Raw genomic sequence first — 13981 nt, 5'->3', positions numbered from 1 at the left:
CTCCCAAAATTAGGTTCAGAAATTTTGCCAGTCTCATTATATTCCTAGTAACTGCTTTTGTGATGTTGTAATTCTTTATGATTTTATCATAACCACTTTGAAAGCTGTTTATAGCCAAAAAAAATCCCAGCCCATAAATTGAAGCATAAACATACACAAGTTCCCCTGGTACTCTGTTGTTTATCAGAGATAACTGGGCAGAGGGAAGGAGAGGGATGGTGATGGAAGAATGGAGAACATGACCCTATTTGGGGGTAATGTTCCTATAAACCAGGAATTCAAAGCTACTGAATTCTGCCACTCATAGTTTCTGTTTGAGCTGTCTGAGTTCAGATATCAACCATGGCTTGCACTGAGCTAAGTAAGCTTTTTGACTTTGGGGGTTGAAGTTGTTGACCTGTAAGGCTGTTGATCTGTAAGATTGGAGCCCCATTTAGAAACAGGGGGAGGACAGAACTTAACTGGATTCAACTGGACTTCTAATGACACATCTTAGATTTTAGCAATGCCAAGCTAGAGTTTTATTTTGGTTCCTTTGTTCTAAAATATCCCTCAATGATGATTTTTGTAATTCAGTTAAGATTATTGTGTGCTACCGGAATCATTAGAAAAGACAACAGATTGATTATGTATATTGATGGAGCTGGCTAGCTATATTTGCACAAAACCACAGCCAGTTTGGTCTAGTGGTTAAGGCACCAGGTTAGAAAGCCGGAGATCATGAGTTCAAGTTCTCCTTTAGCCTCGAGAGCCAGCTGGGTGACCTTGGACTAGTCATTCTCTTTTAGCCCAACCCACCTCACAGGATTATTGTTGTGGGGAAAATAGAAGGGAGTCATGTGGATATATGATATCGAAAATTATTTGTAAAAATAATAAAGATGGGATATAAATTAATAAATACTTAACCCAATCCATTAAGGACCTAATAGCTGCATCCACATAGCATGCTAAGCTTTACTTTTGTTTGGATGACTACCGTATATGCCAGCGTACAAGGCGACCCGGCGTATAAGACGACCCCCGTCTTTATCGCCGAGCCGCATTCCTAGAACGTCGTCTTGTACGCCGGAAACTACCAGTATTTCCGGCATATAAGACAACTCAGCGTATAAGACGACCCCCATCTTTGGCGCCGATTTCAGCGCTCGCGGAAGCCTTATACGCCGACATATACGGTATTTATTGATTCATTGATCATACCTTATTATGAGAATGTGGAAAATCCTATTTTGGGGGGGCTAACCTAGAACTTTATCTCTGTTCTACTCACTAGATAGGAAGAATATACAGTATTTCCACCAATTATCTTGGTCAATCTATAGGACATAAGTGATCTGGGAGAATTAATTTGAACTCTGCCTCTGCTTATCACCCACACCCGTTGATCCAGTCCAATCTTTGGTTTATTTACTGCCAAATCATTAAAATGTCTCTCCGAGGTTTCCTCTGATCTTCTCTAGGCAAACACATTCTCTGCCGCTGAGCTAAAGCATACACAGAGATTAGTGTGTAAGACAGGCTGATCTGATCATTAGTCTGAATGAAACAGTTGCATAGAATTTAGATGATATGAAAGAGCAGAAATGCTTAGCTTTATAACATATTTTGTTATATTCTGCAGCTAAGGGGGAGAAATGCTTATGAGATTCTATGCCTCAGGTACTCAGGTAGAAGATTCTCAAACAGGATAACTTTTTGGGCCAAATGTCAACTTTTTAAAAAACAGATTAACAGAGTTGGAAGGGACCTTGGAGGTCTTCTAGTCCAACCTCCTGCTCGAACAGGAGACTCTATACTCTTCTGGACAAATGATTGTCCAATTTCTTCTTGAAAACCTACAGCAATGGAACACCCACAACTTCTGAAGAAAAGCCATACCACCAATTAATTGTTCCTACTGTCTGGATATTTCTCCTTACTTATAGATTGTGTAAGGACCCACTTTGCATCTTAAGAAGACAGAACTCTTTGGAATAATTCTTCCAACAGGAATCCTTTATTAAGAGAAAATGGTTGCAGGCATGCTAGACAGGACTTGGGGTTCAAGCTCTCCCATTCAAGGTTTTAAGGGGTTCCCCAGTAGTCCCACCCAATCAACCCCCCTTCCAGTGATAGTTTCAAGTATCACAATTCCACCCCCTTTCTTCTTTCTTCCGTCTGGATGGAGACTTCAGATAACTACATGAAAGGCAAATACCCTTCTTTGGTATGCTAACACTTTGAGGTTACAATAAACACACATTCAGCATTCAGCTCTTTGAAGTGTACTGAAGGAAGTGAGGGCCATAAAGCCCCTTTGTTCTCCCCCTTCTCTCCCTCTTATGGCAGAATCCAGAGAAGGCAGAATTGGGAGTTTCTATATTTGATAATTAAAGATGAAATATAATTGGATTCTGACATCCGGCCCCTCTTAAAAATAAGAGAGATTCACCTGAAAGAAAACAAAACAGGTATAAGACTTAGTCAGGCTTGTTAGGATACTCTGTGTGAAACTTCTTCAATAGCTTCGGGGCTCTGACATGACGTTTATGGACCCACTCGTTTTGTGAGGGAGGGAGGTGTTTCCAGGCAACTAGGTACTGAGTTGCTCCATGATATCTCCTAGAGTCAAGGATCTCTTTTATTTCGAAGTGTTGTTCGCCCTCCACCATGATTGGAGGTGGTGGGGGGGGGATTTTTGGCCGTAGAGGTGATTGATGCTCTCTTTTCAGCAAGCTGCAATGAAAAATTGGGTGTATTTGCCTGAGATTTTTGGGTAATTCTAATTCTACTGTTACTGGATTTATGATTCTTTTAATTGGAAAAGGTCCTATATATTTTGGTCCAAGTTTTTTACAGGGCTGTAGGGACTTTAGGTATTTTGTAGATAAGTACACCATTTCTCCTATAATGAATGGTGTAGGCTCAACCCTTTTTTTATCGGCTTGTGTTTTGTATGCCTGCCTAGCTTCATCTAGTGCTTTTCTGACTATTGGCCAGGTGTTTTGTAATTTCTCCATCCATTCTTTCAGCGAAGGGATCGTTGGTTCGTTTGGGGTTAATTCTGGCATGGGGTTGAAACTTTGACCGTTGGCTATTTGAAAAGGAGTGTAGCCTGTGCTGGAGTGGACTGCATTATTGTAGGCAACTTCTGCAAAAGGAAGTAAGTCCGTCCAATCACTCTGTTGGAAATTTAAAAAACATCTCAAATATTGCTCAAGTACTGAATGGCACCGTTCTGTTTGTCCATCTGTCTGAGGGTGATGGCTAGATGTCAGTCCCTGAGTGGTCCCTAAGAGGGATAAAAATTCCTTCCAAAATGCAGACGTAAATTGCACTCCCCTATCAGAGATGATGCGTTGGGGTGCCCCGTGCAATCTGTAAATGTGCTGGATGAAAAGTTTGCTAAGGCCTTTGCAGTGGGAATCTTTTGGCAAGGGATAAAGTGCACCTGTTTGGAAAACAAGTCCGTGACTGTCCAGATAACAGTATTCCCATTGCTTTCTGGCAATTCCACTATAAAATCCATGGCTATTTCCCTCCAGGGGGCTGAGGGACTTGCCACTGGTTGTAATAGCCCTGGCGATTTCCCTTGCAACCTCTTTGCTGATGCACAGGTTGGGCAGCTGGCAACATAACTTTCTATGTCCTTTTTTATTGATGGCCACCAAAATTGCCGTTTAATTAAGTGTAAAGTTTTTACAAATCCAAAATGCCCTGCTGATTTTGTGTCATGGCAAAGCTGCATGAAAGTTACTCTTTGAGTTGTTGGTATATATAACTTTTCCCCTACCCAAGGCAACCCGTCTCTCATTGTGCACACATGTTTGTTTTTCTGGAACCATTCATCTGTTTCCAAACTTTTTCTGAATTCAATCCCAGTTTGGCTGTCCAGTTGTGGTTTTATTTTGGCTTGGGTTCTTGTGGTTACTGGCGCTGCCAGTTGTGACTCTGCCATTATTGGTCTAGAGTCTGTGGTTCGTGCGCTGTTATATTGGGGCATGCGAGATAGTGCATCTGCCAGGAAGTTCTTTCTTCCTGGTAAATGTTTGAGCTTAAATTGGAATTGGTGAAAATGCTGGGACCAGCGGGCTTGTTTGGGATTGAGTTTCCTGGAAGTTTTCAGGGCTTCTAAATTTTTGTGATCAGTCCACACCTGGAAGGGGATTTTGTTGCCTTCCAGGAACTGTCGCCACGTGAGTAATGCCCAACGTATCCCATAGCCTCCTTCTCCCATACGGGCCAGCGCTGTTCTGTTTCCGTGAGTTTCTTGGATGTATATGCACAGGGTTGCAATACTGCATCATCATTTTCTTGTAATAGCACAGCCCCCACTGCCACATCACTTGCATCTGCCTGTATTATGAAGGGCTTGTCCATGTCTGGGTGCCTTAGTACTGGTTCGGCAGAAAAAAGTCTCTTTAGTCTCTCAAACGCTGCTTGGCACTCCATTGTCCATGTTAGTGGCTGGCTAGGTTTTACTGAGGATGTTCCCTTCGTTTTTAGTAAGTTGGTGAGGGGCAAGGCTATCTGTGCAAATGAGGGGATGAATTGGCGGTAAAAATTTGCAAAGCCCAGGAAACTTTGTAGTTGCTTTCTTGTGCGGGGTGGTGCCCAATTCTAATACTGCTTTGACCTTCTCTGGGTCCATTTCAATGCCCTGTGGGGATATGCGATAGCCTAGGTAGTCTATCCTTTCCTGGTGGAATTCGCATTTTGAGAGTTTGGCATATAGGTGAGCGGCTCGCAGCTTCTTTAAAACCGCTCTGACAAGTTTGACGTGTTCTTCTTTTGTTTCAGTAAAGATAAGAATGTCGTCCAAGTAAACAAGGACCCCCTTAAACAGGTGCTCCCTTAGAACGTCATTGATTAATTGCATAAAGACTGCAGGGCCCCCTTGTAATCCAAATGGCAAGACTTTGAATTGATAGCACCCAATGGGGCAGTTAAATGCAGTCTTCCATTCGTCCCCTTCCTTGATTCTCACGCGATAGTAAGCTTCCCTTAAGTCTAGTTTAGAAAAAATTTTCCCTTTCGATAGGTGTGACAGCATGTCTTTCATGAGGGGCAGCGGGTATAGGTTGCTTTCACTGATTGTATTCAGGGCCCTATAATCCACGCATAAACGTAAAGAGCCATCCTCCTTCTCTCTAAAAAGGACCGGGGCAGCCACTTTAGGCTTGGCTGGCTCAATGAAACCTCTCTCCAGGTTTTTTTTTATAAATCTTTCCATTTCCTCCTTCTCCTTTGGGCTCATGGAGTATAATCTGGGCTTAGGGAGTTTTGCCCCAGGCTTGAATTCAATGGTACAGTCTGTGGGTCGGTGGGGGGGAAGCTCATTCGCCCTCTCCTCACTGAAGACTTCAGCAAGGTCCCTATATTCCTCTGGTATTTCTGTTAATCTTTTTTACTACTCCTATGGATGCTTTTTCTATTCTGATTCTGGTAGCCTCCCACTTGGGTGTTTTTTTTTTTTTTCTTGTTTTTTTTTTTTTTTTTTTTTTTTTTTTTTTTGTTTTGGTTTTTCTGGTTTTTTTTTGTTTTTTTTTTTTTTTTTTTTTTTTTTAAGTCCTTTTTATTCGATGTTTTTTTTTTTTTTAAGTCAATAGGTTACCCCTTCGGGCATTTGATTTCTGTCGTCCTCCAATTTAACAGGGGGTTTCCATTTTTTCAACCAATTCCATCCCTGAATCATTGGGCATTCCATACCTGGGGTCACCACAAACGTTAAGTCCTCTTCATGGTTGCCCAGGGAGAGATGTATTGGCAAAGTGGCTAGGGTAGCTGGCACCCCCCCTGCTATGGATCCATCTAGCTGGCCAAATGAGATTGGTTGTTCCAGTCTCCTGGATGGGATGCCCAGATTCCCCACTAGTGTTGGGCTAATGAGGCAGCGGGTGCAGCCAGAGTCTATTAAGGCTTTCACCTTCACAGCTTCGGGCATGGGGGGGATTAATATAGTCACTGTTTTGAAGATGGGTGTGATGCGTCCACTTACCAGGGGTTCGCCCTCCGAGCTGTCATCTGAGGCATCCACCGGCCCTGTGGTGTAGGCTGGAGTTCTTTCCCCTTGGTGAGCAGAAGTGGGGGGTTCTGCAATTTCCATCATTCTCATGGCTGTTTCTTTTGGCTTAGCTGAATACTTTCCGGGTTTGTTGATTGGGGATCTGTCTGGGTTGTGCTGGGGGGCCTTTGAGCGGCATTATACAGCTCGATGCCCTTCTCTTCCGCACTTGAAACATCCCATTTGCTTCTTGGCTGTATCCGATGATTTCACCGGTTGGTGTGTCAGCTCAGGCGGGGGGCGGCTCCATTGTTTTCTTCAGCGGTGCCTCTTCAATATGTCGATCTCTGCTTCCTCTGCCAAGACGTACCATTCCTCCAGTCGATGTGGGTCCTCGGGGAAGGAAAGCATCATATAGATCATAGTTAGTTTAGTCAATCTTGGTAATATGGCCAAGGAGGATGTATCTGGCCAATTCAGTTTGCTGCAATGGCCCGGATTCTTGTGTATACTCAGCCACTGGGCGTTTGCCTTGCCTCATCGTTGTTATTCTTGCACGGGCTTTGCGATCAGCCAGGGGGTCTTCAAATCGTCTTCTCAAAGAGGACATGAAACGGTTGAAGTTACTGAGTTCTGGGGCATTGGAGTCATGCAAGTTCACGACCCAATCCGCAGCTGGTCCATCCAGGGCAGATTGCACGGTCCGGATGCGGGCTTTGTCGCTGGGAATATCCTGCCCATATTCCTTCATGTAGCTGAGGACTTGGGTTAGGAAAAACCCCAAGCGTGTTGGCTCCCCTTTGAATTTCACCTCCAACGGTGGACGTCTTGGAATGGATCGGTGCCTCTGTTGTGGGTGGTAGTATCTTCCGTCCAGATTGCCATCTGTGGTCCGGTAGGGGGTGGGGGCTCCTGGATCAGTAGATGTCCCTGGGGTTGCAGGTTCCACGTCCCCCTCGGTGTCTCTCCCTTTGCGTCTCCAGGAACTGGGACGGCCGTAGGGCTCAGTATTCTCCTCTCCTAGGGAGCTGAGAGTTCTCTTCATCAGGTCAATAGCTTTCTCTAGGATCCAGTCTGAGTACGGTGCCCAGCGTCCTCCCTCTTCACTTGCGTGCAGGGATTTCTCCATCTCCTGCTTCCATTCTGGTTGCTTGGTCCCCCGTCTCAGGGTCACCTTTCTTGATTCCTTTTCCCACTCACTTTTCTTTCCAACGCCCATCGACCAGCGAGGCTTGTGGTCCCGTGTCTCCACCACTTCTTCTCCTGAGGAATCTGGCCTCTCGGATCCCAACATCTGGCAAGGTTCCAACTGGGTCAGCGGCTCTCTTTCCAGGGAGTTTCCCCCCTCTCTTGCTCCATTGTCTGACATGGTAAATTTTTGCAAAATCCCCCGGCAAGGGTCTTCCTTCCAGGTGGATTAATTTGGCAAGTCCTGTCTAATGTAAGGACCCACCCCACTTTGCATCTTAAGAAGACAGAACTCTTGGAATAATTCTTCCAACAGGAATCCTTTATTAAGAGAAAATGGTTGCAGGCATGCTAGACAGGACTTGGGGTTCAAGCTCTCCCAGTCAAGGTTTTAAGGGGTTCCCCAGTAGTCCCACCCAATCAACCCCCCTTCCAGTGATAGTTTCAAGTATCACAATTCCACCCCCTTTCTTCTTTCTTCCGTCTGGATGGAGACTTCAGATAACTACATGAAAGGCAAATACCCGTCTTTGGTATGCTAACGCTTTGAGGTTACAATAAACACACATTCAGCATTCAGCTCTTTGAAGTGTACTGAAGGAAGTGAGGGCCATAAAGCCCCTTTGTTCTCCCCCTTCTCTCCCTCTTATGGCAGAATCCAGAGAAGGCAGAATTGGGAGTTTCTATATTTGATAATTAAAGATGAAATATAATTGGATTCTGACAGATTGGATTTCTTCTTGATAATCTTCCATTGCTTCCCTCTGTGGGAGATGAAAATATAGCCCCCTCCTCATATAAGAAAATGAGGCTAGAACAAACCTGAAATAGGCCCCCACAGAAGTGATTTGAACTTTATGCTGTTTCACAAAACGAACATACTATTTGTAATCTGCTGAGCTTTGTGCAATATGAAATTGCAAAGTAGATAGTTCTATGTATATTTGGAACATGAGCATTGTAACTGTGGGAGAAATAGGGAACTGAAAAGTAGCTGATGGATGCGAGTTCGAATGTACATGGGTATATATGGAAAGTAGGTCAGCAGGAAATCAGTAAAAGGTCAGAAGTCAGCAAAAGTCAGCAGACCATCTGACAACAGTCTTAGAACGAGAAAGGGTATAAAAGGTTGAGACTGGACCTGATTGATTTGCCATTTGCCTATAGCTGTCCTATTCGATTCTGCTATGTCATCTGGTCCTCATTGCAATGGGTTATTGATGTATGTGATGATGTGTTATTATGCTTGCTATGTTCCAAATCATTAGCAAAATAAACCTCTGAATCCTAGAGTAAGAATTATTATTATTGTGTTGCTATCTCTTGTCTTTTTCATTGGGTTTTCCATGACACCTCCCTCTCTCTTTCTCTCTTTCTCTTTCTCTTTTATTTTATTAAAAATAAAAGTGATGAAATAATTTTGTGTGAAGCTGAAGTGACAGAATGCTGAAGGAGTGTCTTACAGAACTGCATGGGAATGGCAGTGATACATCAAAGGAAGAACTGGAGCAAATACTGTATCATCCATTTTAGCGCTCAAGAAAAAAGTGATGAAAAGAAAGTCATAACGCTGTGAAAAATGTTGAAACGTGTGAAGCCTTCAAGGGTAGATGTTAAACTGGGGAAAATATTAATAGGATTTGTTTATACAGGTAGTCCTTGACTTACAACCTTTTGTTTAGTGGCCATTCAAAGTTACAACAGCACTGGAAAAAGGGACTTATAACCAGCTTTCACACTTATGACCATAGCAGCATCCCCAGGGTCCTGTGATCAAATACATGGCAACTGGCATGTATTTATGACACTTGCACTGTCCCAGGGTCATAGGATCACCATTTGTGACATTCCCAGCCGGCTTCTGACAAGCAAAGTCAATGGGCAGAAAGCCAGGTTCGTTTAATGGCCTTGATTCACATGATTCCCTTAACCACCGCAGTACTTTGCTTAACAACTGTGACAAAAAGATTCCAAAATGAGGCAAAACTCACTTAACAACTGCCTTGCTTAGCAATGGAAAATGTGAGCTCAATTCTGGTCTCAAATCGAGGACTACCTGCAGTGTGGCTCAGCAACCTGTTTACTAAGTATGTGGAAACTACATCTGTCCCTGACAATTGAAAGACACTGTTATGGCTCTCCTAAACAAAGACAGCAGGAGGAAATAGAAAACCACGGGGGAAATAGTTTGTCAAGCGTATCTGAAAAATTCCAATACAAAAATGTAAGAAAGATGAAAATGGGAATTTAGAATTCAAGCAGACAAGCACTTGCTACGTTAGCACTGCAGATCTAACAACTGTCAATAAAACAGACCCAAAAATTTTTTAGGTAGTGGACGTGGCAATACATGGAGACAGAATAGAAGAGAAAGAATGGAAGAAAATCACAAAATACAAAGAGCTACAAACAGAAGTAGAATGACTGTGGCAAAAGAAAGCAAAGATAGTACCAATAATAACAGATTGCTTGGGTGTAATCCCAAAACTTCTGGAGTTATTCAGTCAATAACAAAGGTAGATTTACTTGGAACAACTTACATTCTGTGATGATACCTTTTATATTAGGAAACAACAACATTTGCCTATCCCAGTTTCTTGGGAAAGCAGACCGTAAGAAAAGGATGTGTGATATCCCCTTCGTTGTTAATGTACTTAAATATAACAATATACCTCCTTATACATGTATGTATAAGGAAGTATGTTAGTTGGAAATGTAAACATATATATACTTTTGTATGCTGGTGATGCCATGTTTTTGGCTAACAAATCAAATTATTTGCAGTGGATGTTAGATAGACTGTATGATGTCACAGGGAATACAGATCTGAAAATCAATGTATCTAAGACCAAGGTAGCTGTGTTTGACAGGGAAAAGTGAATTAATGAATGCAGATTATACATAAATGTGTTTATTAAAGCAAGTAGATGCATTTCTGTACCTGGGTAGACTGTTTATTAAAAATGGAAAAATAGATGGAAAAACATTAAGGCATGCAATGCAGGTAGAAAGTAGTAGATAATACGTGGTCTTTAATAAGGAAAACATGTTTATTAAAAGAAGTGAAAAAGAGTATGAAGAAAGGCCGTTTTTCCCTACTTCGTTATATGGAAGTGAGAGTTTGAATATCATAAAGGAAATGGAAGGCAATTGCCCTGGAGTGTTTAAAAGTGGAGCAAAATGAGAACAGACAAGGTCAAGAAAGAGAATGGATACTACCAGTAAATGAATGTCAATAAATACAAAGGTGACTGACCTGTAGCAAAGGTTGAGAGAATAATTGAGATACTTTGGTGCGACAGAGAAATAATTAGGACCAAATCTCAAAACCAATATATAAGAGAAGGGTCAAAAGGAAAGAAGAAATATATTTTTGACTGAAAATGATTTCATCTTCAAAAAGAGAGAGCTTTATGAAACATCCTTCCAGGCTGTCGTTGAACAATATGGGAATAACTGGGAAAATGCTCCTTAAATACCAGTCTAACTAATTATGCAGCATATCTAATACAATGTCGGAAATGAGGCTTCCATGATATGTAAAGTGGCTGGAGAAAGCAGAGATAAGAAAACAAAGGAAAGAAGGGTATTAATGGGATAGGTGTAATTAGAGTAAATCTCTATTAATGGAGCTACTACCGAGGACTACTAGGGTGATGTCCTCTACCTATTGGGATTACAACTTCCTTGATCTTCAGCAGTCTATCTGTGGGATACCCCCTCAGCCCATTTTCCATGGGTTCAGTCCCTGCTTTCATCCATTGCTGTTCCAGATGTTACCCAAACTGAAAAGAGACTGGCATAGTTGCTGTTTACAGGCATGATTACCACCTGTTTGGAATGGGCAAGACTAGATATTCAAATGACTCCGGATGAGGAACTCTGATTGCGGTAATCAATTCTACAAGTCTACTTACTCTTCTGGAAACTCCACGGGCTTGTTTTTGATCTTGTTGTGAAGTGCCAGGATGAATTCGTCAATGAAGGGACACTGAAAAACAAACCATTTTCCATTCTTTTTGGCCTATAGATAACCCCACGTTGGCAGGAACAGTTATGGCTTAGTCTCTCTCTCTCTCTGGCAGGAACAGTTATGGCTTAGTCTCTCTCTCTCTCTCTCTCTCTCTCTCTCTCTCTCTCTCTCTCTCTCTCTCTCTCTCTGTGTGTGTGTGTGTGTGTGTGTGTGTAGGGTCTTAACCAAATCATTAGCTGTTCCAAATTATATTTATTATATATATTTATGCATTATTGAACAATCCAATCACTGAGTCATTGTTTCAGAGGTATTTCTTGACTTAAACAGAAATGCAAAATGGCCAAGGGTGGGCAAAAAAGCAGTGGGAACAGGAGCAACTTCTGATTTCCTGCCAGCTTCCCCATTGAGTTTCTTTGGGAATCTTGCAGGGAGCATCGAAAATCTCCCTTCCCTTCCCCTTCCCCCTTCCTGTACTACAACTAATTTCTAGCTGTGTTGTAGAAAATAATTCATATTACAATATAATGTAGAACAAAACAATGCATGCATATTGGAAACAATTATCTTATGGGAGTGCGTAACCCTTACAAGAAAGCTAGTTTCCAAATATCATCCTGGGAAGGCTAAGCTATGTTTAACAAGGTGCTTCAATCCAATATATTGATACAACTTTTAGTATGCCTTATTGGGTGAAAGGGGAAGTGGAGAGCCCTAGAACAGATGATTTAACTCTAACACACCCCCTAAAAAAATAGTCCCATTTACAGATTCCTTACCTTCCCATATACAAAACAAAAGAGAGTAATACCCATTGCCCAGACATCTAGAGCCTGAAAGGAAAAAAAAACATTTAATTAATGTATTTATTTCTTTCCGACGTTTTAACATTTTTTATTTCTCATTATTTTTCATGGCCTGGTACTGTATGCTGGTTTGAGGATTTTCCCTTTCTGGGGTATGTATTTTCTAAAGATTGTTTTTTTGTTTGTTTGTTCGTTTGTACTTTTGGAGTTTCCCTGAGACATGATGGTACCACCTTCTTACATGTGGATAATGCCATTTTTGGCTGGATAAATATTGGTCCTCACAAGCTGAACATTGGAAATAAAGCTACTGATTTGGAGGTCTGATAGTGAACATAGAAGGTAGATATGTTCATACAGCTTCTGAAACATTCAAAACTTTCTCATGAAAATCAAGAAAAATGTGGTCTTATATAAATAATAGTGCAGAGCAGGGTGCCCAACCTTAGTGACTTTAAGACCTGTGGATTTCAACTCCTAGATTAGAATTTTCCAGCCAGCCAAGTCTTAAATTCACTGAAGTTGGAAATCTCTGGTGTAGGGCGAACAGTAGAATGAAGAATATATTGTTATTAGATTAGTAATATTTATTTCTGATGATTTTAATGTTTTTATGCTGTAAGCTGCCTATAGTTGCCTTGAAATGAGATGGGTGACAAAGAAATATAATTAATAATAATTATACTCCCTCCAATTGAATGTGCATGTGAAAGCCATATAGAAAAATAAAGATTCTACCTTTCCGCTGAAGCTCTTTCCAGAATCTGAAATAGCTTCGGGGGCCATGAAGGCTGGGGTCCCAGCAGTGCTGGAGAGCTGGGCATCACTGCCTTCAAACTGATTGCTCACTCCAAAATCAGCAATTTTGACATGTTCATCATCCCCCAAGAGCAAGTTTGATGGTTTGATGTCTCGGTGAATGATCTTCTGATAATGCACTGGAAAGGCAAAAAAAGAAAACATGATGTCCAATGGTGGCTAAAGGAGAAACTACTTCCATTCCATATTATCTTACAAGAATTCCAAATAGGATGGTTGCTTTCTAAAACTTTCTTTGCTGATTATCTCTCTTAATCTTGAATTTCCAAATTTTCTAGAAACAAAGATAGCCACATAGGCTCTTAAGAAAAGTCAAAACTGTTGTCGGACAATATCTCAGTTCAGATGTCACAAACTAGCAAATAGTTTTCTACGCCTCCAGATCTTTCCATTACTAAGACCCCCTCAATTCAAGTGCAACTTCTAGTAACTACATGCATCATTCATGATGTTTTCTTAGCAAAATGCAAACTTTTTTTTAAAAAAAGTAATTTCTCAATTTATCCCACAGTCCTGGGATTTCCTGATGGTTTCTCATCCTATTTATCTTTTTTAAAAATCAACTAAGGTTAGTTAGGCACTGCTGTCTGGTCTTCAATAGGCAAGATGGTATAGGGAAATACAACTCGTTTTTCAGTTATAGTTTTATGGAAGAGGCTTCCAATAATTAAATTAGTATTAGATTCAGTATCAGACATTATGGCTCCAAAATTCACCACTTTGTTCCTGGGCAAATTATTTTGAAAATCAACAAAATTCTCTCAAAATTGTTTTCAGTCTGGCCACATTCTTCCCACGGTTGTTTCTGCTTATGATCATTCAAAAATAATATTTATATGTATTATTTTTTTTGTAAAATATACATTGCTTTTCTCAAATATCAACTTGCCAAAACAAGATATCCTTTGAGGCACTCTGTAGGAGGGAATATGTTAAAATTAATTATTTATCCAATTTATATCTTTCCTTTCCCTTGGTGGAACATTACAAAAATGCCAAGATATTTTTAATAAGTTAGAAACAAAGTAATTTAAATCATCTTAAACTTTGCAAATATCAAAACCATTAACATTTAAAAACCTAACTGAGGAGATAAGCCCTAATTGCTCTTGTAAAAACAGACAGAGTGAAAGTCTGAGCGCAGATCCTAAGAGAGTAGACTTTATTTAAAATTAGAGATGTGCAAAACTCCCACTTCATCCAGAACAT

General features: G+C 41.1%; 1 protein-coding gene across 2 annotated transcripts in view; it reads right to left on the bottom strand.

Moving 5' to 3' along the window:
- CAMKK1 (calcium/calmodulin dependent protein kinase kinase 1) overlaps positions 1-13981 on the bottom strand; it is a 125605-nt gene that overhangs the window by 16468 nt on the left and 95156 nt on the right. For both annotated transcript variants that reach the window (XM_039334657.1, XM_039334658.1), the window contains exons 10-12: positions 12692-12891; positions 11927-11980; positions 11092-11165 (exon numbers count right to left, since the gene is read on the bottom strand). In XM_039334657.1, coding sequence (XP_039190591.1) covers positions 11092-11165; positions 11927-11980; positions 12692-12891 — 328 coding nt within the window. The remainder of the gene's footprint in view (positions 1-11091; positions 11166-11926; positions 11981-12691; positions 12892-13981) is intronic.

The sequence above is a fragment of the Crotalus tigris genome, unplaced genomic scaffold (assembly GCF_016545835.1).
Source record: "Crotalus tigris isolate CLP2741 ecotype Arizona unplaced genomic scaffold, ASM1654583v1 scf7180000017632.1879674, whole genome shotgun sequence".
Lineage (NCBI taxonomy): Eukaryota > Metazoa > Chordata > Lepidosauria > Squamata > Viperidae > Crotalus > Crotalus tigris.
Note: the sequence above shows the minus strand (reverse complement) of the source record. Positions and strands in the feature narration are given on the sequence as shown.